We start from the raw sequence: 23,886 nt of genomic DNA on the forward strand, positions 1-23,886 counted from the left end.
TTTTTACTCAGGTTAGCCAAATGTATGGCAATATTACTTTTTACTACTTCATTCTAGATAGCTTAAATGTATCTCTTTCAAAAGAGATCTTTATGAACAGCAGTCATTGGAGTTGGTGCACCGATTTACTGTATGTTCTGAGGTAATTCAACAAAAGAGCTGAGTTGTGACAGATTACCACTTTAAATGCAAATACCACAAGTAGTTGATTCTGTGGATGGGGACTGGGGAGTCATTCAACTGATCCTAAACCAGACATAGAATCATAGAATGGTTGGGGTTGGAAAGGACCTCAAGATCATCTAGTTCCAACCTCCCTGCCATGGGCAGGGATACCTCACACTAGACCATGTTGCCCAAGGCTTGACATTTGAAGTTGCTGTCCCCCTGCATAGCTTGAGGTTCCACTGAATTTTCTGGTTTGGGTGGGAGCTTGAACATCATCTACACACATAATCAGGTAATGTAGGCTTCTGAGACTGAAACGGACTCTGACCTGTAAAGTGAAATTTCACTTTCAGGAGCAGAGGTCAGTCGTAGTACTTAATGAATCTAAACCTGCAGTGTCAGCAAAGCTTGATTACCTTGAGAACTCATAATTAAAAGGCAAAAAAAAACAAGTTTCAGTGATGGAATTTTGGAAGCTCTTTTCTTAAATGTCACTCTTAGATCCTCAATATTGAAAATTTAATATTGGATACTGCGCTGTCGTTACAGTGCAGCAGTAACATAAGCTTTTCTAGCTGTGCATCCCTTTTCTTCCCTGTTTTGTATGTAACCCTGGTAAAATTGTCTTGAAAGGTCTAGAATGATACCAGATGCACACTGAATGCATGTGGTTTGCTTCAGAAATAGCTGAAAACCAGGAAGCTACAGAGTTAAATATTTACAGATTGAAATCTAAAGAAAAATATTACAGAGTTTAGTGAGCTCTGTTCGTCTAGCAAATATCTTCATTCAGCAAATTCGTCTGAGCAAAGGAGAGTTACTTGTCCATTCTGAAATTAAGATCTAAAATAGAAAGGATGGATTTTTAATAGAAATAACTTTAAATTTTAGCAAATCTTGTGCTTATTTCACTTGATGGCTGTACCACCCTTTCTTCTACTTGTTTTCAGTAAGTAAAATCCTATTCCTACCATTTATTATAGTGGCTAATTTGCTACTACCACTTCAACAAAATATTTTACCATTCATTTAATTGCACAGGTTCTCCTGCAACCTATTTTTAACAAAATAACAAAACTAGCTAACAGGAAGGCCGAGTGGCTAAGGCTTTTTCGAAAACTAATACTATTTTTTCTTTTTATTTGTTTTATTGTTGTTGATCAGATCTAAGTTAATTTCGTTCAAATGGGTTTGGGATAAAAATGGCAGTCCCTCTTGTGCATTGGGCACAATTTGATAGCATTATCCTTTGCTTTCCATCCTGTGAATCTTGCATAAATCTTTAAAACTTGGCAATGATTAATCCACAGTCTTAATTACAACTTCTAAGGACATGATCACAACTAGATATTACTATTATTTTTACCTATTTGCCTTCTGTTGGAGGTGGTGCACACAGCTTGGGTATTCATTGGTCAGTGTCAGCATTATCCTTATCCTTACAGATCATCTTCTGTTTGGTTGTTTGAGCTTTAAAGGCGTTTAAAGGCAATATGGGCAACCTTAAGGAATTGGCCAAATTTGCATAGAACTGCTTGTGAGAACCCAATGGAATTCCACACCATGTAGTTACTATTGCCAACTAGGGAAACAGCCATACTGGGAGGTGCTGTGTTTCTTCCCCTTTTCACTAATTCCTTTTCTTCCTTCCTTAGGATCCGGATTGCTGGAATCAGGGGCATTCAGGGAGTGGTTCGAAAAACAGTTAACGATGAACTTCGAGCAACTATATGGGAACCTCAGCACATGGACAAGATCGTACCTTCACTGCTGTTTAACATGCAGAAAATAGACGATATTGACAGGTATTTTTATTCCTGGTCACTCATGTGTTTTAAGCACTTTTATTGCTAGCACTGGGAAAATTCCCTAAAACCAATCTCAGCTATGCAAAGAAGCTTAAATGTTTGTTGCATGTCCAACCATAGCTGCTTCAAAGCTTGCTTGGTAAGTAGGCTCAGCAGCCTTCTTATACCACCACGCATTTCAGGCTTTCACATGACACTCAGCTTGCTGAATCTGTCAGGTTTCTCATTTTTAGTTTGTTGGGTTTAGGTGGTGTGTTTCCAATTCTTCAGCCTCATTCTTTTCTCATAACTGTCAGTACCTGTCTTTTCTCTAAAGCAGATTTTCAGACTACATAACTGAAATCAATTGTTGTCTTTCTGTCTATGCTTTATTTATTTACTGCATAAAACTGAGGGCCCACACAGGATGTACAGAAATATCTGCCTGGATTTTACATCTGAAGAGTGTTCTGAATAAGAGACAAAGGTTTATGGAAGTGCTGTTTGAATAAGGAGAGCCTAGTTAGGCTTTCCTTGTTCTTACAGGGATTCTACATGCAGGTTGGCCATTTAGCAAAAAATTAAGCTAATTACTGATGGAAAAGCTGACTGAAATAGGATTTGGATCAACCATGTAAAGCAGATCAGTTTGTATGTACTGCAGGACCAATTTCTATCATTTGTTGAGCAATGCAGTAGTGGTGGTGGAAAACAAATCTGTCAAAAAGCAACTGTTAAATATCTGAACTGACTGCTTGAAACTTTCTCTGTAATGCACATTCAACAGAAAAAAAGAGTAATGGTTTTGGAGGTGACAAGCAGAGGCCTTTATGATGTGCATATGACAGAAGCTGAAAATAGTATTTATAAATTGTTGATCTCCAGGCCTTAAGTGATGTTACAGAGAATTTCTCATCTTGTGATATCATATGTGTGGAGCACAAACAGAGACATCTGGAGGAGTGGGAGTCAGAAGCACATTATTTTGGCAGATGGAATCAAAGTATTATTTGAGAGAGAGCAGAAATTCCAGAAAATACCCCCATCTTACTTCCATAGAAAATAATCATTTTTGGTTAAAGGCTGAAGTACATGTAGTTAAAGCTTAGCTTAAAGATCAGCATAATTTTTACTTGTGGGACCTTACTTAGTAGCTTAATCCTAGATTCTTGTGAGAACTGTTAGATGAGACACTTTTTGGAGTTTTTAATAGTTAAACACTTTAGAAAGACAGTTGTATTTGTGGGTGTTATTTGTCTGTATATCTGTATGCACATTCTAGTTACATGACTATCAGAAAAAATTGCAAGCGTAACATATTCTAAAGTTCAGATTGGGTTTTTTCTTAGTTGTACTTCACCATGATCCTGTGTTACAAAATAATTGTCATGTATACATATGCAGTATATAGTATTTACTGCTACCCTGAACTGGTAGAACCATTCAAGGGAGTAATTCCTGCCCATTTCATTGCAAAATGCATTTCATGTTTCACTTCTCTGGACTTGTGGTAGTACAGTAAGTCTGGATGCAGAGAAATAGTAGTAATTAGTTTCTTTATTTAAGTGTTGCAGTTGGATTTTGTTGGATCTTTGTTTAAAAAACAGATCTTTGTTTTCTGATCTTTGTTTAAAAACCAAGTCAGTGAAAATAAGTTGCTCATTTGACTTTAGAACCTTGAAAGGCTGTACAAAGCTTTCCCTTAAAACTGTAAAAGTTAAAACAGTTTTGTATTCATTATCTTTCATCTGATAATGCAAAAGGAACTCTTACTGAGAAATAGTTACAGGTAAATGCTATAAAAGTTTAAAATAAGAAAGTAATTCCTACAGACAAAGGGGAGACAATTTTGAACATTCCAATGCAATCTGAAGATTCATGAAGACTGGATTGCAATTTCTCTCTTTAACCTCTTCTAAAATAAGACTCCAAGCAATGCTGAAAGGCCACCTTCTGTAGGTTTTTCATATACAAATGCTTAACACATAACTTATTTTTACTGGTTTAACTAAAATTCTTCCAGACAGACTGACTGTATGTTCTGCAGACTGCTTTCTTTTTTCCCTTCACCCACCCACTTTGTACTGCTGCTGTGTTCTTGGGAATCTGAGTCAAAACAGCAATGGGAGTAACAGTCCTGCACGGTTGTTTGTACATTCTCTGCACTGAGAAGGATGCCTGTCTGTCTGGATCAGTCTAGACAGTATAGGGAGAGAAAAATAGGCAGATTGAGGGGCACAGCAGTTGAATGAAGCTGCAGTTTAGTGGTGCTCATGGTGGGTTATGTACAAATTGTCATGCCTTTTAAAATTCTAATCATTGTATATTTGTAAAACTGTTTCTCCTTACTGATCTAACAGGGTGCCTGGGGCTTTCCTATTATTAAAATCTGACAAGCCAGCAATGTTATGGTAATTTCTGAAACACTGATGTTACCAGAGGGAACCGGACTTGTATATTGCAACTTTAGACTGCAGTAGTCTTGAAGCACTAGAAGATCTTCTGCTATCAGAAGATACTACAACTATGATGTTAACATGTTCATTTGACGAGTGGCATTTCAATATTTCACTCGTTGAAGTGCTCTAAAGCTACACGTTTTGGATGCTGAGGAGTGTACATTAACTAAAGCTGATGCACTTGATGAACACTTCTAAACATATTTAACACATAAACTTGCACTGCAGAACTGAAAGTATGTTTAAGATTTTAGTGTACTGATTTCTGCAGACTAAAATAAATCTCTAAACACATTGATACATAATGTTAATGTGAATGAATCCTCACTTAAGTTTCTATAATGTGTTTTGTGCAAAAAAATATGTGTCATCTGTAGCTACAGTTCTTCCTGATAAGTGCTTTAAGTGCTTTAGAAGAAGCTGTTTTCTTTCTTTCTTCTTCAGTCTTCCAGCTCTCAACTGCTCCGTTTAAATGAAATATTATTAACAGTTTAATGGTATGGTGTGTGAAGTGCTTTAATTCAGAAATACTTTTCAAATGCCTTTAATTTGCTGTAGTAATTCAGGTCTCTGTGTACTAAAAAAGAAATGAATTTGAGCAAGGAGGAAACAAAATGACAAAATAAAAACCCAACAAAAAACCCCCCCACACACCCCCCCCCCCCCCCCGAAAAAAAAAAGAGCCAAAAAAACATTTCCAGGGCCTGCATCAAAAATGAGAAGTGGGAAACTGGAAACTTTTCTGGAAGGGCTCTACTTTTCACTGTTTACAGTGTGGGTGATGATCTTTGCTCTTCCAAGGTGAGACTGTTGCCTTCAGAACTTGGTGATAAAATTTGAGCCTCAGTAGGTTTTAGTTTGTTCAAAATATTTTGGCATTCCTGTAGCTTTGCTTCTCATGTCTGGATTCAGTCTTCAATTTGGTAGTTTTACTTTCTTTCTGTACCACATTGATTTTAAATAGTCAGCCTGATTCCCAGTCACAGAGAGAAAAGAAATAATGGGAAGTGGCAGTATTTGAACCTTACAAAAGTTTGGTAGTTGCCATTTGATCATTAGTATAAAAAATTCAAGCCTTGCTTTGCACAGAACGTTTTATTAAACTCCAAATTTGAAATTTCCGTATGAAATGAAGTTGATATTTAAATGCTGGGTTTTAATTCCTTCTAGCTTAAGAAAAAATATTTTACTTTAAGTCATTCATTGGGGTATTTTAGCACCTGAAGAAATAGTAGCTGTATAATAAATTCTTTCCCCACCCATTGCTTTTTTCCTCTCGCTTCTGTTGTTGTCTTTTTTATTGTTTTTTTTATTCATAGGACCATGGAATGGTTTGAATTGGAAGTCCATCTACTTCCAGCCCTTGTCATGCACAGGGACATCTTCCACTAGAGCAGGTTGCTCCAAGCCCTGTCTAACCTGACCTTGAATACTGGCAGGGATTGGGCAGCCACAGCTTCTCTGGGCAGCCTGTGCTAGTGCACAGACACCCTATACAATCCTCTCCATAGTGATGTTGGGCAAAGTTAGAAGGTGACTAACTTAACTTCTACAAATCTAGTTAGAGGTAACCGTGTGGGTGATAATGTTCTAATCAGTTCAATCAGACATTTTTCAACTCGTAAGCCATCTGTTCCTGCAGAAGTATTGGAGATTTATTTAACACTCACCCACAGTGTGGATTCAGTAGTGGGCAGGTGAATTAGATCATTAGTCTGAACAAAATGATTTAACATTCTGCCTAACATTTTACATGGTTTCATAGCCTTTGTTGTTAGCAATGGGTTATAGTTTGTAAAATGCAGTGGGTAACAAGTTAAGTCAGTGTTAACAGCCATTCGTTTTGCCATATGAATATTTACCAATACAGTGATCACTGCTGAGTGGACAGATGATGATTTATAGTCCTGCTATAAGAGAATAAAATATTTTATTCCAAACTCTGGTTTGATGCATATTTGAGATACAGGGTGTTTTGGATCAAAAGCGTGACTTGTGAACATTGTAGAACCAAGGGTGGGTACAGTAAGAATGATGAACATGAAGCAGTAGTAAAATCAATGTATTTTTGTCTTACTTCAGCAGAGTAGGCCCTCCATCCTCACCTACAGGAGGAGAGAAAGAGGAAAATCCTGCTCTGCTGGCTGAGAACTGCTTCAGGGAGCTACTAGGAAGAGCAACCTATGGAAATATGAATAATGCTGTCAGACCAGTTTTTGCGTAAGTTGAAAATTCATGGAAGGTCTTATCTTGAGACTTGCTTTTTATTTCATCCTCTAATTATGTTGCATTAAATTCCTTCCTCCTTTTCAACCTAAGGGATTCCATTCATGTTTCTTCAAGAAATTGCCCTTCTCTTAATCTCAAGTCTTAGTTGCTTATCCACTTGGAAGATAGTTAAGAAGAAACATGGCTCCCATTTTACTGATTTTAGAAGTGCAATGTAATGATTTGGAAGGATTTGCCTCAACTGGCCTTTCTTTTGAATGTGGAACTGTTTATTCTGGATATTGACATCCCATAGATAACTGTTGCAGTCAGTGAAGAGACAAGCCACATAAAATACAAGTAGCACAAGCAATCACTGTGCCTGGGTGAATACGTAAAATTAAGATTTCTACTTTCTTGCAGTTTTCTTCCAAGACCTGTTTTGATATTCTGTGAGGAATATCTTTTAACAGCTCACTTAGTCATGAATGGCAGATGTGCACACAGTAGGGACATTATACACAAATGCATGCAGTACAAATTATAGCTGATGTATTAACTATCAAGTCCAGTGTTTTCAGTTCTGTGCTACAGTTGCTTCCTTAAAAAAAGTGATGTGAAAAAAGCTACAAACACTGAGATAACTTAAATCTGTTTCTTTCACCTCTAGCATCTAAAAAGTAGGCATATTCTCAGGAAAAATCTTTACAGGAAGCTTTAAACTCAGAGATACAACTTTCAAACCCCGCTTTTCTTGGTGAGGAGGAGACCTGTGTGCTCCTTCTTGTAGATTTTCAAGATACCGACCTGTTACGGGCACATCTTCACTTAGATGACCTAGTTCTTCCTCCAAGACTTAAGGATTCCATTCCTACACTGAAAGACTTTCAAGCTTCCAAAAGCCCTTTTTTTACTACTGTTAAGTAAGAACAGAAGTGTGAAAAGAAAATGGGATAGGTATTGAGGACAGAAAACTTCTGTAGCCCCTTGTTTTTCACCCAAAAGCATTAACTGCAAAGATCTTACTTTCCATGTGTACTTATTATACCAGTCTGATATGAGTTTAACTGTTGTAAAATTGAGTGCTTTATTAATAAATCTTCAACCTTTCCTACATGTAGACTTTGCATTCCTCCAAAATACCTGCCACTAGAGGGAACTGTGTGCTTTGTTTCTGAGCTGAAATCAGTAGATGATGACCACAGTTTACTCAGAATAGAGTCTTTGTGGTCACCATTTTTGTGTTCCATTTAGAGGAAGAATTGCCAAATAAATTCATCTTTTTATAAGTAACTGCTATAAAGGTTTAGTGGTTTTGAGAATAAGAGGTGCAGAAGATGCAGCTTCCAAGCTGTTTTTCCTAACCAAAAAAAGGTGTGCTGTATATAATAATCAGCTTCACATTGTGAATGGGCAGAACTGGTAGAGTGGAAGTTTGAGATAGTGAGTCCATTGTATCTAGTTGAAAAACCTGACTTAGTTTGTGCACACTTGCTTAGAAAAAGCTTCTCCTAACAGTTTTCAACAATTTCACTGGTTTTAAGAAAGTTCTGGAAATAAAGAAAAGGCCACTTACTACAGAACTAACACTGAAGATGCAGGTTCAGCTCCCCACTTGAAGGCTTCCTTTATCTTGCCTTGGAGTCTCTTCCAACCCAAACCATTCTATGACCAGTCCACATGCCATCACTTCCTTGCAAAACTGGGAGAACAGTACTGCTGCATCATGATTGAGGGTAATAAAGACAGTTGAAATCTGGAGTCAGTCTCTTGGTATGGTTTTGGATTGACTTTAATTCTCCTTGCCTTTGGCAGAAATTCTCCATGGTTAGAAGTGTCTGCATCTGGAAAGTCACAAATTCCTATTTTTTAATGAAATCTGACAGTTCAATCTGGCAAACTGCTTAATGAAAGTCAAAAATTTCATATTAATATGAGATGAAAAAAATTTGTATTTTGTGTCAGCAGTCACAAGCTATTTAGACTTACTTAGCATGAATTTGCAATGGTGAATATATTATACAGATCCAGGGGAATACAGTGAATATAAACAACTTCCCAAGTATAACAAGTTATACCCTATTCATCTCACTGTATTTCCATTCTTGTGAGTTATCAGATCATCAGTGCAAGAGTTCTGAATATCAGAAGGCTGGTGTTTAAAATTCTTCCAGCAAACATAGTGCATGAGAAGATTATTTCATACATTTCCATACATGCCTCGATTCTACCTTCTAATCACCAGTATCAGTTTATCATTTTGTACTGTAAGGATTGCTTGCATGTGTGAGAAAGTGAGTTGAATTCGGACTGTTTGTGGCTCTCACTTGATAAAGTAGTTATTTGTACCATTGCTTCTGCTGTTTGTTTTAATTTCAGAAACACAATTGTGCACATTAGTTACATATGTGCAGCAGATCTTAGTAGAAGGCAGAGTTCGGCATTTGTTAATCCAGCAATAAAATGTTTTGCAGTCTCACATAGATATTTTTTGTTAAAGGAAATGTAATTGGAAAAAAAAAAAAAAAACAAACCCAGGCAAGATGTGACTTGATTTTTAACTAAACTAAATGCAGCGTGCTCAAAATAGCATTAACTGTCTTTTACACAAGCAAAACTATGTTGCATACACTGCCTGCATTCTGATGAGTAAAATATATCACCTACAATAATCTAATACTCCTTTTCTTAGGAGGAAAATTCCAGTATACAAAGTATGCTGCCCATTGAGCTACTACTCAAAACGTTAACTTGGGCTGTCATCTTTCCCCTTCCATTGCCCCATCAGTTTATGTACCTGATGCAGCTAATTCTTTGCTTATCTGGAAAAGGAAAACTGTGTGTCTTGTTTTGAGAAGAAAAAAACAAACTTGACATAAGATGTATAATTTGACCAATAATCTTAACCATAACCTGCCTGAATGAATCCTTGGGGCACATAAAGAGGTAACAGAGAAAGCATGCTACCCTGAAGGATGAAAGGTTCAGCTGCAGTCAGAAGCCAGTGGAGAGTATGATTTTGTGTTTGGTGAGACAAAAATAAAATAGATTAGCTAAAATAAACTATCATCCACAAGTGATGAGCTGGACTGGAATGATATTAGGGAGAAAGAAGATATGAATAAATATATGATGAACCACTAAGCCTTGAAGGATTTAAAGAGGTAATTTTGTTTGTCTTTCTGTCCCAAGGCGGGATTAAATGTACCTTTGTGTTTGGCATGTGCACAAGAAAGGCAGCTATCTCCACCAGGTAGTCCAGTTCAATGTTTAGTAATGCAAATATGCTGTTACCTTGACAGACAGACACCTTTAATATTCCTGAAAATATTTCCTGTAGGGATTTCTTTTTAAAGCTATGTAATGTGTCAAAATGGCTGTATTTCTTTTAAGCTCTGCAATGGACTGCAGCATAATTTAGGGCACGGTGGAGGGTGGCTTTATGCCAGCTGGTTTAATCAACCTTGAAGGAGACCTGTGTACTCAGCTAGGTCACTAGGCTGGTAGCAGCTGGCCAGCAAGGTAATTGAGACCTTCAGATTCTAAACAAAGTAAGTTAAAGCATCCAGTCAGTCCTCCTGCTTTCAGGGTAGTGGCTGCTTTCACCTGTATGCTCTCAAATTTGTTATTTGGAGCATCTTTATATGTTTGCTCTGCTCTCTGAGAAAGGACAGATGAGTAGTGATTCTGTAGCTGAGATTTCCTGTTTAGAAAGACAAATTCAGTTTCTGTAAGGAAGTTTTTTATTGATTTTGTTTGGTTTGATTATTGTGGTTTATTTGTTTTTTGGTGTGTTTGGTTTTTGTTTGTTTGAGGGGAGGTTAACCTAAATCACACCAATTAAAAGGCATCCAAAATTACTTTTTTCAGACTTCAGGATTTAAATACGCATTGGTTTTTGTCGTGCTTTTCTAGTTACTCAGTTCTTTTTGGAAGATTTTATGTTTGCCGTATTCATAGCTTTCAGCATAGTGCTTAAGCAAAATTTCTGTCTGCTTGAAACTGGCAGTGTTTCATTGGTGGCACCTATCCCATTTAAAGGGAAACTGATGCATTTATCATTCTGATTCTGTTTGGATAATTCTTGCAGAAAGTGTTGAAATGCTTCAGAGTGATAAAGGAGTATATACACAAAGAGTAGCTCTTTTTTTTCTTTTCCATATTTATTATTCATGAAACCACTGTGAAAATGAAAGTAATTCTTAGAGTCTCTATTCTGGATTTAACTTTCAGTGATAATTATTTTGTAGCTCCTGATTCAAAACAATTTATCTTAAGAGTTTGTCAAGGTATAATGACCATCTTCTTCAGTGTTTCTCTTCCTTATAAATAATGTCACAGCTATTTTTATGTATGCACTTTGTATGGAAACAGTATATTCTTAACTGTATATCTTCGGTATGACTGGTTCCTTAAATTCCCACAACTGGAAGATCAGGAGTTTCTGTTACAGCAGAATGTTTTGTGACCACATCCTAAACCTTGACACAAAGCTTTTCTGAGGTTGTAGTTTTCTTACCTAGTTATTGCTTGGAAGCTTTATGTAAGGAAATATTCAATTTGAGGTCAATTTGGGGAAAACTGTAAGTTGACATTTATTATATCTGTGGAATGGCATTATTTCAGGTCCCTTAATTTTTGGTTACAGGCATTTAGACCATCACAGACTATGGGATCCCAATGAATTTGCTGTTTCTTGCTTCAAAATCATCATGTATTCTATACAGGTAGGATTTTCTCCAGGGATTTTTTTCTTATCTCATGTACGTGTTTTGAGCAGATGAGACAGTTTTAAATGCTCACCTCACCACAATAGTGATAGACAATAGATGAAGTAAAGATGTCTTTCCATAACTTCTTAGCCTTATTAAACTGTTCAAATAATAACCTAATAGTGGTTTGTGATGAGAAGTTACCTGATTTACTTTCAATTACTGTACACTTGTAGAACTATAAAAGATATTAAGGAATTCTCAGTGAAAGGTAGGGTGGAGGTCCTTCAGCCAGCTCAGAACAAGGAGATGGATAGTCATACTGACCTGGCATTGTGCTTGATAAGTAAATCTCTCTTAAGGTGGTCATTTCTCATGCCAATACAGCTGTACTGCTATTGCAATCCAAGAGTCCATCTTCACATGGAACTGTGCTGTGCTAATTGATTTTTTACTAGTGGGCAACCTCTATTGTCTGTTGTAAACATGATCGAAGTCTGCTGCTTGGCTTGGATCAAGCACAGACACCCAAAAGATAAAGTTATGGAACTGTAAGTTTGTAGAAGACATCTGACTTTTCTCAGTGACACTTTTTCATAAGAGCAGCTGAAGGCCCGGGACTGCAGTTGGCTGAATGAAGTACTGCTTCAGGCCTCCTCTGTTCTTGTTAAATGTTCCTGAGTATTTTAATCCTATAAGCTTTTGTACACTGGGCTGGATGGCTTCATCAGTCATGGTAGGTTTTAAAATCCATAAGTAATCACGAATTGATTGAAATCTAGATACGTTGCTGAGTAAGAATGTTACGGAATAGGAATACGGTTGTGTTTGTAGCTGAATGGTCTATGAGTTTATTCTCATTAAAGTCACAGATTAAGCCTTTCTTTCTGTTTGTTTGAATTTTAATAGGCACAGTATTCCCATCATGTAATACAAGAAATTCTGGGACACCTTGATGTTCGTAAAAGAGACTCGCCACGAGTTCGTGCTGGCATTATTCAGGTTCTTTTGGAAGCAGTTGCAATAGCAGCCAAAGGATCAATAGGTAAGTTGTCTTCAATTAAAGGCTTTGATCAAAGGATAGATTTGAAGGGTGGTACTTATTTTTGCTTTGTTTTCAGACTGAATGAAAGCATATATTTTGAGAAGGTTTTTTATCTTACTTGGTTTACAGTTACTCAAATGTATTTACTTGGTTGTTTCACTGTTTATAAACCTTTGCACTGAAAAATGAGTAGATGCATTTTTACAGCCTTGTGAAAGGCAGAAACTCCTGTTTGGTAGGAATTCACAAAGAGAGCTGTGTGTGACTCTATAAAATGTCAGTAGCACTGTTGCTTTGTGATACAGCTGCTGTGAGATGAGTGGTAAGAAGGGAGTCAAGTAGAATGATCTTTGTGCGTTTTTACTTTTGTAGTTGTGAGGCAGCTGAAAAGGTGAATTATGTCATTTAAGGCAGCTTACTTCTTTGAAACAAAAGTAGTTATGAATATGGGTACATACGTGCTCTGCTGTTGTTTTTCCTTGGTCTTCTACTGAAACATTATTACTTTGCTTCATTAGTCTGAGCCTGTTCTTTCTCTTAGTACAAGATCCACTTGCATGCACAGACCTGTCAGAGTTGTGATCAGAGGACTGGAGCAGCTCTTCTGTGAACACAGGCAGACAGAGCTGTGCTGTTCAGGCTGGAGAAGAGAAGGCTCTGGGGCAACCTTAGAGCAGCTTCCAGTGCCTAAAGGGGCCTACAGGAAAGCTGGAGAGGGGGTTTTTACAACGGCATGTACTGATAGGATAAGGGGGAATGGCTTTAAGCTGACAGAGGGTAGATGTAGATTTGACGTTAAGAATAAATTCATTACTGTGAGAGTGGTGAGGTGCTGTCATAGGTTGCCCTGAGAAGTGGTGGCTGCCCCATCCCTGGCAGTGTTCAAGGCCAGGTTGGATGGGGCTTGGAGCAAGGTAGTCTAGTGGAAGGTATCCCTGCCGATGCCAGGGGGTTGAAACTGAATGAGCTTTAAGGTCCCTTCCAACCCAAACCATTCCATGTTTCTGAATTGTGAATTCTTTTACTATATTAATAAAAGAGCTCAGTGTTTGATGCAATACAGAATTGGATTTCAGTAGCAGGTTTTGAAATAACTCAAATTTGTGTGCAACTACCACTTGTCTAACATAGTATTGATGCTTAATTTCAGCAACCACTCATATTTTCTGTGTAAAACTTGCCATGGTGGGTTGCCTCCATCCAACAGCCATTTACTCTCCTTTCCCACAGGACAGGGAGAAGGTAGAGAGGTCAGAAGTCTCATGGATCAAGAGAAAGGCAATTCAATGGGTGAAGCAAAAGCTGCATCCACAAAGAAAGCAAAGGAATTTATTCAGTACTTCCCACTGACAGGCAGATATTTAGCTGCTTCGGAAAGCAGAGCCTCAGCTTGCAGAACAGTTACTTTGGAAAGCAAATGCCGTATGAACAAATGTTCCCTAATTCCTCCTCCTTTCTTTGAGCTCTTACTGCTGAGCGTGATGTTGCATGGTATGAAATAGCCCCTTGGTCAGTTTGAGTGAGCTGGCCCATCTGTGTCTCCTCCCAGTTTCTTGCACACCTCAGCCTACTCTGTAGACAGAATGGGAAAAATAGAAAGGCTTGATACTTGCTAGCACTGTTCAGCAACAACCAAAACACTGGTGTGTTGTTGTCAGCAATATTTTAGTCACAAACCCAAAGGACAGCACCGCTCAGGCTGCAAGGAAGAAAGTTAGCTCCATCCTAGCCAGACTCACTACAACTTGATAGTAATGGCTTATGCATATACACAGGATTGAATTTCCTGATTCCAGATGAATTTCTCAAATATCAATGTGTAGGCACACTTCAAAAGCTTATCCCGAGGCCATATCCCTCAGACAGTGAATTTCATTTGTTCTTTTCAGCTTAATCTGATTTCTCCTGGAAAGGGATTGAAAAAATTGATTTTCATTTCCTTAAGGCATCTTTCCCTTTACAGCTGCAATCATTGTGTGGTTTTTTTCCAGGCCCAACAGTTCTGGAGGTTTTTAACACCTTGTTGAAGCACTTACGCATCAGCGTTGACTTTGAGCTGGGTGATAGGCGCAGTTCAGCAGGAAGTGCCACTTTCAGCACAAGCTCCAAGGAGAGTGATGAGAGGATTGTCCAAAATGCTATTATCCAAACAATCGGTGAGTGATGACAGTAGCGTGGTTTCACGTAAAATTCCTTCCCTTCTGCATCATCCTCAATGAAATGGTATTAAACCAGCTTGATTCAAAAAGGAATAATGGTGAGTATGGTGTCTCTGGTTATATTTGCCTGTAAATCTCAGGCTTACTTTATGTATTTGACTTCTGAAAAACTGTTGTTTTAATTGTTAACTGAGCAGATAGCCAAGAAGCTCAATGAAAATTAAAAATACTTGTGGACTTACATTTGTTGGTTATATTATTATATAGTACTTGAAATATAGACATCATTCGGTCTCAGAGGTACAAAACTAATACTAGTTCTTTTATGAAAATCATATTGCAAGCAGTCACACAGTAATATGTTTGAGTAGGTACTACTTGAAAAAACAATGTTAAACATAGTGGCAACAATGACACCTAATGGCTGGTTCTGCTGCATGACTTTACTGAAGTATTTCTTAGCACAATACTGAAAATAAGAGCAACAGTTTCTGTGAATTATTTCATTAAAATTGCCTCTCCTGTTTTTTCAGATTTTCTCTTGATAGTAGTGATATAATATATTGGAGTGCATTTATGGTGTGTATTCCTTTACTTAAAGAACAAGAGGGAATGTAACTTCCGTGTTGTTCACTAATCTGTACCTTTGATTATGCCATGAAGCTTTCTACAGCCAGTAGCAAGTATATAGTAGATTATTTCTCACCATTATGGTGAAACTCTTGAGTTAAAATGTTAACATCCCACCTCCAAAAAAAATCCCCCACAACCCAACCTTTTAAAGTAAAGCTTCTTTCTGTCAAAGTGACATTTATTACTGCACAACAATAGAATAAAATAGGTTACTTCAAGTTGGAAGAGATCCATCAGGATCATCAAGTCCATCTCCCTGATTCTCTCAGGACTACCTAAAACTAAACCATATGACTGAAAGCATTGTCCAGACACTCTGAACTCTGACAGGCTTGGTGCTGTGACCGTGTCCATGGGGAGCCTGTTCCAGTGACTGACCACCCTCTCTCTTGGTGAAGAACCTTTTCTTAATGTCCCATCTCAATTTCCTCTGATGCAGCTTTCCCAATATCTTGTTTCCTATCTCTGGTCACCAGAGAAAGGAGATCAGCCCTTCCCCTCCACAGCCACATGAGGAAGTGTCATGGTTTAAACCCAGCCACACAGCTTGTTCACTCACTCCCCCCTCCTCCCCTCACTCCCGGAGGGACGGGGACGAGAATCAGAAGAATGTAACTCCCACGGGTTGAGATAAGAACGGTTTAGTAAGTAAAGTATAACACAAATCACTACTGCTACCACCAATAGTAATAATGATGAAGGAAATAACAAGGGAAGAGGATATAACACCTCACAATCCATCGACTGATACCTTGCCCCCAGCCAGCAGTGAACCAGCCTGTCCAGGTAACTCTCAGTTACATCCTGGGCATGACATGCTGTGGTATGGGATACTTCTCTGGTCAGTTCGGGTCGGGTGTCCTGTCCCTGCTTCCTCCCAGCTTCCCCTCCTCCCTGGCAGAGCATAAGACTCAGAAAGTGCTTGGTCAGACTAAACATTTGAGCAGTAACTAAAAACGTCGGTGTTATCAGCGCTGTTCCCAGGCCGAAAGTCAAAACCACAGCACTGCACCAGCTACAAAGAAGGCGAAAAAATGACTGCTGCTGCTGAACCCAGGACAGTATGCACCCCTTATTCCATAGCATTCACGTCATGCTCAGATCCCACATTTTCAATATACCATCACTGTTATGTCAGTGCACTGTTATCTTAGTGCATGAACCAATCCCTCTAAAGCTGCTGGGTCATCCGGTCCATGATGTCAGGCGCCATCTCTTGTAACAGTTTTTACAGAGACTGTGTGCAGTGTTCACACTCATGAATAACCTGGGCAGTAGTGTCCATTGTTAAGCCCACCCCTCGATCATGAGTCCATCTGTATGTTGCATCTCTGCCCTGATGGCCTGAAGTGTCATGGGCCCACCAGGCTCAAAATAATTCACCCCCCCATTCAGCAGTTTTTGCAGCTTGTCGTTGGGACTCCATACAGCTGCCTTCCATCTCCAACGCTTCCAAAGCACTGGAGGGGCCCAGTGGACTAGATACCCATACTGTCCCACACACCCTGCCACTCATGACTGTCCAGCCTCGGGGAAAACCTCTTGGTCCCCCTATATCGTCGTCTAACCCCAGACAAGACCCAAACCTGACTTTGCTTAACTTTTGAGATCAGACAAAATGGTAATGGGTAGAGCACACTCTGTATGCGTGCCAACATGGTGATCCCCATCACAATCAGCAGGCAGGTCCCAAGGGTACCCAAAGGCTATTCAAAACCTTCAGAACTCTCAAATGATGCTGCTGTACTTGTCACTGGGGCTGGTGTAGCTGCTGTGCTTGCCGGCTCTCTCACCACGAGTTTCCCTTTTTCTGAGTCCAGATTTTTCTCCTCTGCCTTGCTGGGAAATGCTGTGTGGTCTCCCGCATCCTCCTGGGGCTCAGGCTCATGGGGCTCAGTGGGCAGCTGCTGGAGGATGGTCTTGGCTGCCATGGGGCTGGGCTCAGCCGTGGGGTTCGGCTCCTCCGCTGCCTCCTCCCGCTGCTCAGCAGCTGCCTCCTTCCCCTCCTTGACCGCCCCGACCTCCTCCACTGGCAGCCGCTCCCCCCGGCCTCTGGCCCCGCTCCCACTGCCGCTTGGTCCCCGAAGCTGCTCTCCCGGGCCACTTCGGCCACCGGCAGCTCCCGGGACTGCTCCCCATCGGTTCCCCACAGCCTCACGAAGACGGATGCAAGGACTAGGGCCAGGACGGTGAAGAGCAGCAGGACGGCCAGGTACAAGTCCGGCCTGCCCTGCTGCCAGAGCCCACCCGTATTACAAGCCATTACCATAAAGTACAATGAAACAAAAACCTTAGCTCAAGGCCCCCAGCTGATAAACACTAACACAACAAATACCAACTCTAAGTAAGGTACGACATGCTGAAACTGCGAGATCAAAAACAACAACTTTGAGAGCCAATAAATCAGCATTGTGACGAGTGACTATTAATCAGAAACACTGAATGCTTATCACAAATACGATTAGACACACTCCAGTCAGATCTGTTGTTATCTCAACACTTTGAGCCCCACATTGGTCGCCAAAAAGAACTGTCATGGTTTAAACCCAGCCACACAGCTTGTTCACTCACTCCCCACCTTCCTTCCCCACTCCCGGAGGGACGGGGATGAGAATCAGAAGAATGTAACTCCCATGGGTTGAGATAAACATTAGTAAGTAAAGTATAACACAAATCACTACTGCTACCACCAGTAATAATAATGACAAAGGAAATAACAAGGGAAGAGGATACAGCACCTCCCAACCTGTCAACCGATACCTCGCCTCCACCCAGCAGTGAACCAGCCCTTCCGGGTGACTCTTCAGTTTCATCCTGGGCATGACGTGCTGTGGTATGGAATACCTCTTTGGTTAGTTTGGGTCAGGTGTTCTGTCTCTGCTTCCTCCCGGCTTCCCCTCCTCCCTGGCAGAGCATGAGACTCACAAAGTCCTTGGTAAGACTAAACATTTGAGCAGTAACTAAAAACGTCGGTGTTATCAGCGCTGTTCCCAGGCCGAAAGTCAAAACCACAGCACTGCACCAGCTACAAAGAAGGAAAAAAAATGACTGCTGCTGCTGAACCCAGGACAGTAAGGAGTAGGCTGTGATGAGGGCATCCATCATCCTTCTCTTCTCCAAGCTGAACAAGTGACCTCAGCTGTTCTTCCTAAGTCTTGCCGTTGGGCCTTTCACCATCTTGGTGTGTCCTCTGGACACACTCTACTAGGTCAATGTCCTTATTTTGAGGCGCCCAAAACTGCACACAGTATTTGAGGTGAGTCCACACCTGCACGGTGTAGAGTTGGACAGTCACCTCCCTCAACCCACTATCGGTGCTGTGCTTGATGCACCCCAGGGCGTGCTTGGTCCTTTCAGCTGCTAGCGCACACTGTTGACTTATTCTCAACTTGACATCAACCCAAACCCCCTAAACCAAAGCATAGTTTCATTCTTCATCTGTTTTGATCTTGTTAATGTATTCTTTGTTTTTATAAGGCTTTTCTTGTAAAGAGAAGGACCCTATATCTCTTTCATGTGTGATTATATTGCATTTTTATTTAGGCTTTTTTGGAAGCAATCTCCCAGATTACCAGAGATCAGAGATTATGATGTTTATTATGGGAAAAGTACCTGTTTTCGGGGCAACGTCACAGTCACTGGATACCAGTCACCTGGGGTTTGTATATCCTGCATTTTTAATGTCTAGTTAAAAATTTAGATTTTAGAATCCTGATAAATTAAGAAGTGAAAACATTAAGGAAAGTGAATGCAAATTCTCCTTCATTCAGGGCTATGTTAAATATTGTGCAGAATCAAGACAAGCACAGTGTTAGAAGTGTGAAATTAATACCCAGATATGTTAACTGATAGAAAATACCTGATTGGAATGGAACTTACTTGCACTGAAACATTAATTCTCTCCATGGCTGTACAAATGTTTCTGAAATTGCCTACTTAATGGTGGTTAATTCCATAACTCTACTTGTGTGTTTTATGAATGAGGGAAGTTGAGCTAAGACTAAATTTTTTTCAAATAGCTCTATGAATTACAAATATTTGGGGGGGGGTGGTGTTTCTTCATTCTCTACAAGCTGACTTCAGATTAAGAAATAAACTGCAGAAATTCCAATGAATTTGGTTTGGTTAAATTTTCCAGATTCATTTAGAAATAAAGCCACAGGGGGGCAGACTTCCGTTGTAAACCCATAATTAAAAAGCTGCCATGTGCTGAAGTAGTATTTTTCCCCTTTATCATTATGTTTAAAAGATTGCTTTTTCCCAATATGGGGAAAGTCACTGAAAAGGTTGTAGCTATTCTTTCCAGGTATGCCTGGACACTTTGTACCACATATGTCTGATCCCTTGCAAGCATAAGGAGGAAGTCAGCATCATTTTCCTGGTTTCTTAATGGCTTTTGATACAGTATTGTGTCCCTGCAGTATGGGATGGTATTCCAAGATAGAGATTTGTCTCTGCCAGGCAGTTGCCACTCACTGAGAAGGTACCTGGAATATGAATCTATTTACAATTCTGCACTTGGGTTACCAGTTGGGGTGAGGTGTTTGGGATTGTTTTTAACTGTACAATTTTCATTCATGGGATTCTGTGTAAACATGACTGTTGTGCAATGCACATGTGTCATTGTGAACAAAGGAGGCTTTCTGACTGCTGATAAAATCTTTCATTACTTACCTGAAAATTTGATCTCTGCTACACAACATATGAATGATGCTGCCAGTGGGATACAGCCAGGATTAGAGCCTGTGAAGGTGGAATTTTCCACTGTTATGTAGGGCCAACTTTTGTGAAGAGGCTTGCTCTTTCCTCATGCTATTTGGTGGGCAAAAGTGTTTGTACCTTGTCTGCTTTCTTGGCAGGGTATCTTTAAATGTCTCTACAAGGGAAAGTGTAGGGTACTGCACCTGGGAAGGAATAACCCCAAGTACCAGTACAGGTTGGGGGCGGACCTCTACTGGAGAGCAGTTCAGCTGAGAAGGACCTCGGAGTGCTGGTAGATGGATGATAAGTTGACCATGAGCCAGCAGTGTGCCCTTGTTGCCAGTGGGGACAGTAGCATCCTGGGGTGCATTAGGGGGAGTGTGGCCAGCAGCTCGAGAAGAGTGATCTTTTCCCTTTACTTGGCCGTAGTGAGGCCACATCTGGAGCACTGTGTCTAGTTCTGGGCATCTCAGTACAAGACAGGCAAGGAGCTACTGGAGAGGGTCCAGTGGAGGCCACAAGGATGATCAGGGGTCTGAAGCATCTCTGATGAGGAGAGATTGCGGAAGCTGGGCCTGTTTAGTCTAGAGAAGAGCAGACTGAGAGGGGATTAATGCATATAAATATCTCAAAGGCAGGTGCCAGGATGATGGTGCCAGACTCTTTACAGTGGTACCCAGCAACAGGACAAAAAGCAGTGGCCATAAACTAAAACACAAGCAGTTTCACCTCAGCAGGAGGAAGAACTTTTTGTTGAGGGTGGCAGAGCACTGCAACAGACACTGGAACAGGTGGAGCACTGGAACTGAAACTGCGCAGGAAGGTTGTAGAGTCTCCCTTTCTGGAGATACTCAAAACCCACCTGAACATGTTCCGGTGTTACCTGCTCTAGGTCTCTTCCAACCCTAATAATTCCGTGATTCTGTAAGCGGAGCAATTTATTCCAAGTGCTCTTTTATTTTAGTATCTTGCATGAACAGTGCATATATGACTATATACCAGTAGGTATTTAACTTCTAGTGCCAGCAGATGGAAGATGAGAACAAATGAAGAACAGGTTAAGTGGTATTCCATGTACCTTCCCATGAGCTGAAAACTGAGGGTTCTTTCAGGTTTTCTGGCTGATTCTTGCTGATAGCTTTTTCTCAGTCTCAGAGTTTAGGGTTCTGATTTGAAGAAGTGTCCTGGTCTCTTCAAAGACTCCATGACATTTTAGTTCAGAAGAAATTCTGAGTGCTGATGCTTATGAATAGTAGGTCAAGCATGTAGTGGTTGAACATTTCAGATGCAAAGAGATTTCTGAATGAAACATGAAGATTTAGATCTACTTCCCATACATAATTTAGTCTTTTCAGTTGTATGTGCTTCTTTTTTTTGCACCTTCTATAAATGTCCCTTTGAAAAACATTAGTTATTACACTTCATGTGGAGAGACTTATTTGTGGTCAACCAGCATCCCTTCCAAGACTATTGTAGTCACTTGTGAAAACTGCAGTTGTTAGAATGACGTCTGTAGTACAATAATATTTTGAAGATACATAAAGAAGCTAATTTTCATCTTTTTTTCCAATTGTAGAGATTTGGGAACCAGGCGGATTCAAATTATGCTGTTGAGATCTTTACTTATGGTAAGCCTTCTGTGTTCAGTATATTATAAGCACACAGTGTTTCACTTTATATGTTTATACATGTAAGTACAGTATTTCAACTCTGTATTATGAAATTAAACATACCTTCATATTACATAGATCTGTAGTTCTACTGGGTAAAATTGTGACAGCGTTTTTGCAACTTACATTACAAGCAGCTCAAGAAATATTCCTCCATTTCTGTGGATTAGTGAATATCAGTTATAATTGGATCTGCAGATCCAAAAGAACATCATAGAGTAGGTTGAGTTGGCTAGTTCTGTCAGCAGTGCTGGCAACATCAAAGTGAAATCACTGTTGTCTGACACCAGAAAAGCTGTAATTAGCAGGATGACTAATATTTTTAAAACCGTAGGGATGGATGCCTGTCTCCAAGCCTTAGAGCCCCAGGCACCATTGTTCTTGCCTTCCTAGTATTTCCCGAGTTTCTTTTAAGCTCTGATTAAATGTTTTATCACAAATATGTTTTTCAACTGTAAACCTTCAAAGAGTATTTTTGGAAATACATCCTGATGGCAGGAATCAGAAGTGGGTAGTAAAGGAGGCTCTTGCCTGTAGAATCCTGACCTATTTCATTGCAGAAACTGAAAACTGTTTTGTGACTGAAGTAGAGAAAATAACATAAAGAATGATTTCATGACTAAAGCAAAAGAATACATTCCTGGAGAATGAGTTTCTACCCCTGCTTTGATATTAAACTTGTGTGTGGTGTTAGGCAAATCAGTTAAACTCTTCTTGCTTGTCAAAATATGAAATGCTAGATTCTGGTGGGCAGAAGAGCTAAGCATTCAGTTACAATTCAAAGGCAGAAAGCATGTTAAAAAGGACCTCAGGGGGCCGTTTTTCACATTGTTTTCATTAAAGATAGACTCATCTATGCCTAAACTGTTCCTGACAATACTCATCTCACCAATCCTAAAAATTTCCATTGAAGTCAGTTCTAATTATTTGGGGTGCTGCACAGCCTGTAAGTATGCTTTAAGGGATTCAAGTTGTGCATGTGGAAAGAATTTAACATTTTTAACACTGAATTTTCATTTGGAGTCTCTTTTGGAATATGAAAGTAGAATACCATCATGGCCCAGAGATGGGAGAATGAACGTTTTGGTCCTTAATAAATTACTCAACATTGACAAATACTGGGGAAAAAATGTGGGAGGGAATCTGTGTTCAGAGCAAAGCTTTTGTGGTGTATGAGGTTTAGTGTGCACATAGTAAAGAATTAGAAACTACTGAACCTTACCTCTTCTGTGTACTGAACTGAGCATTGTACATCATGTATTCTTCATAAAAGAGTAATACTTCATAACCTAATTAGTCTGTTGTCATGCATACACACGGGCAGACAACTTCATGGTGTGTAGGCAATTAAAGTCTGGCACTTCGTTAAAAGTATTCACTTTTACTTGCAGCCTTACTGCATGTAATATTAGTAATTTTCCATTTTCAAAGTGATTTATTAGATACCTTCATGTACTCTCATGTTCCTCTGCCAACCAGTTTCCTTTCAGCAATTCGGTTATACTGTAGGAATAGCGCTTGCTCACGTGTTGTGGTTTAACCTCAGCAGGCAGCATAGTACCCCCCAGTCACTTGCCCACTCTTCCCCAGTGGGATGAGGGAGAGAGTCGGAAGGGTAAAAGTGAAAAGAGTAGGTTGAGATTGAGACAGTTTAGTGAGTAAAAAAAGAAAGCAAAAGAAAAACCAAGAAAAAGTGATAAACCAAAACAAGACAAAAAAACCCACTTAAACCCCAATTACTCACTGCCAGCCAGCTGATACACAGCCAGTCCCTGAGCAGTGGCAGCCCTTGCAAACTCCCCTGTTTTGATGCGATGGTCTTGGAATATCCCTTGGGTCATTTGGGGTCATCTGTCCTGGCTCTGTACCCTCCCAACTCCTTGTGCACCTCCAGCCTACTCACTGGTAGGTGGGATGAGGAGCAGAAAAGGCCTTGGCTCTGTGTAACCGCTTCTCAGCAGTAACTAGAACAACTCTGTGTTTGAGTGATCCCTGTCCCTGTAAAACAGCCACTAAAACAACACTGTTTTGGCCATAAATCGGGAACACAGCATCATATGAGCTCATATGAAGAAAATTAGCTATTCCACCCAAAACCAGTCCGACACAGTTCACAAGTAAAAGCTGTAATGGTAAGGAATATGCATAATGAAGATAAATTATGTATAGTCTTAGAAAAAAGTATGTTTGCTTTTATTATAATTCTGAATAATTTTGCTCCCCTCATCCTCAATAGTTGATGCTTGTCCATTTCTGAATCCTGTTTTTTCTGAGATTGTAATGTTCTTGTAGCCTCTGTTTTAAGAGAAGGTAAATTTTGAACATTCCTGACTGCTGTAAATGT

General features: G+C 39.8%; 1 protein-coding gene across 9 annotated transcripts in view; it reads left to right on the forward strand.

Annotated features, from left to right (window-relative positions):
- EFR3A (EFR3 homolog A) overlaps window positions 1–23,886 on the forward strand; it is a 77,523-nt gene that overhangs the window by 34,729 nt on the left and 18,908 nt on the right. For 8 of the 9 annotated variants that reach the window (XM_080611017.1, XM_080611022.1, XM_080611018.1 and 5 more), the window contains 7 exons: window positions 1,824–1,973; window positions 6,497–6,634; window positions 11,271–11,349; window positions 12,244–12,379; window positions 14,371–14,535; window positions 18,715–18,829; window positions 21,449–21,500. In XM_080611017.1, the coding sequence (XP_080467143.1) occupies window positions 1,824–1,973; window positions 6,497–6,634; window positions 11,271–11,349; window positions 12,244–12,379; window positions 14,371–14,535; window positions 18,715–18,829; window positions 21,449–21,500 (835 nt within the window). The remainder of the gene's footprint in view (window positions 1–1,823; window positions 1,974–6,496; window positions 6,635–11,270; window positions 11,350–12,243; window positions 12,380–14,370; window positions 14,536–18,714; window positions 18,830–21,448; window positions 21,501–23,886) is intronic. The other variant, XM_080611020.1, reaches the window with a different exon arrangement.

The sequence above is a fragment of the Psittacula echo genome (assembly GCF_963264785.1).
Source record: "Psittacula echo genome assembly, chromosome: 2".
Classification (NCBI taxonomy): domain Eukaryota; kingdom Metazoa; phylum Chordata; class Aves; order Psittaciformes; family Psittacidae; genus Psittacula; species Psittacula echo.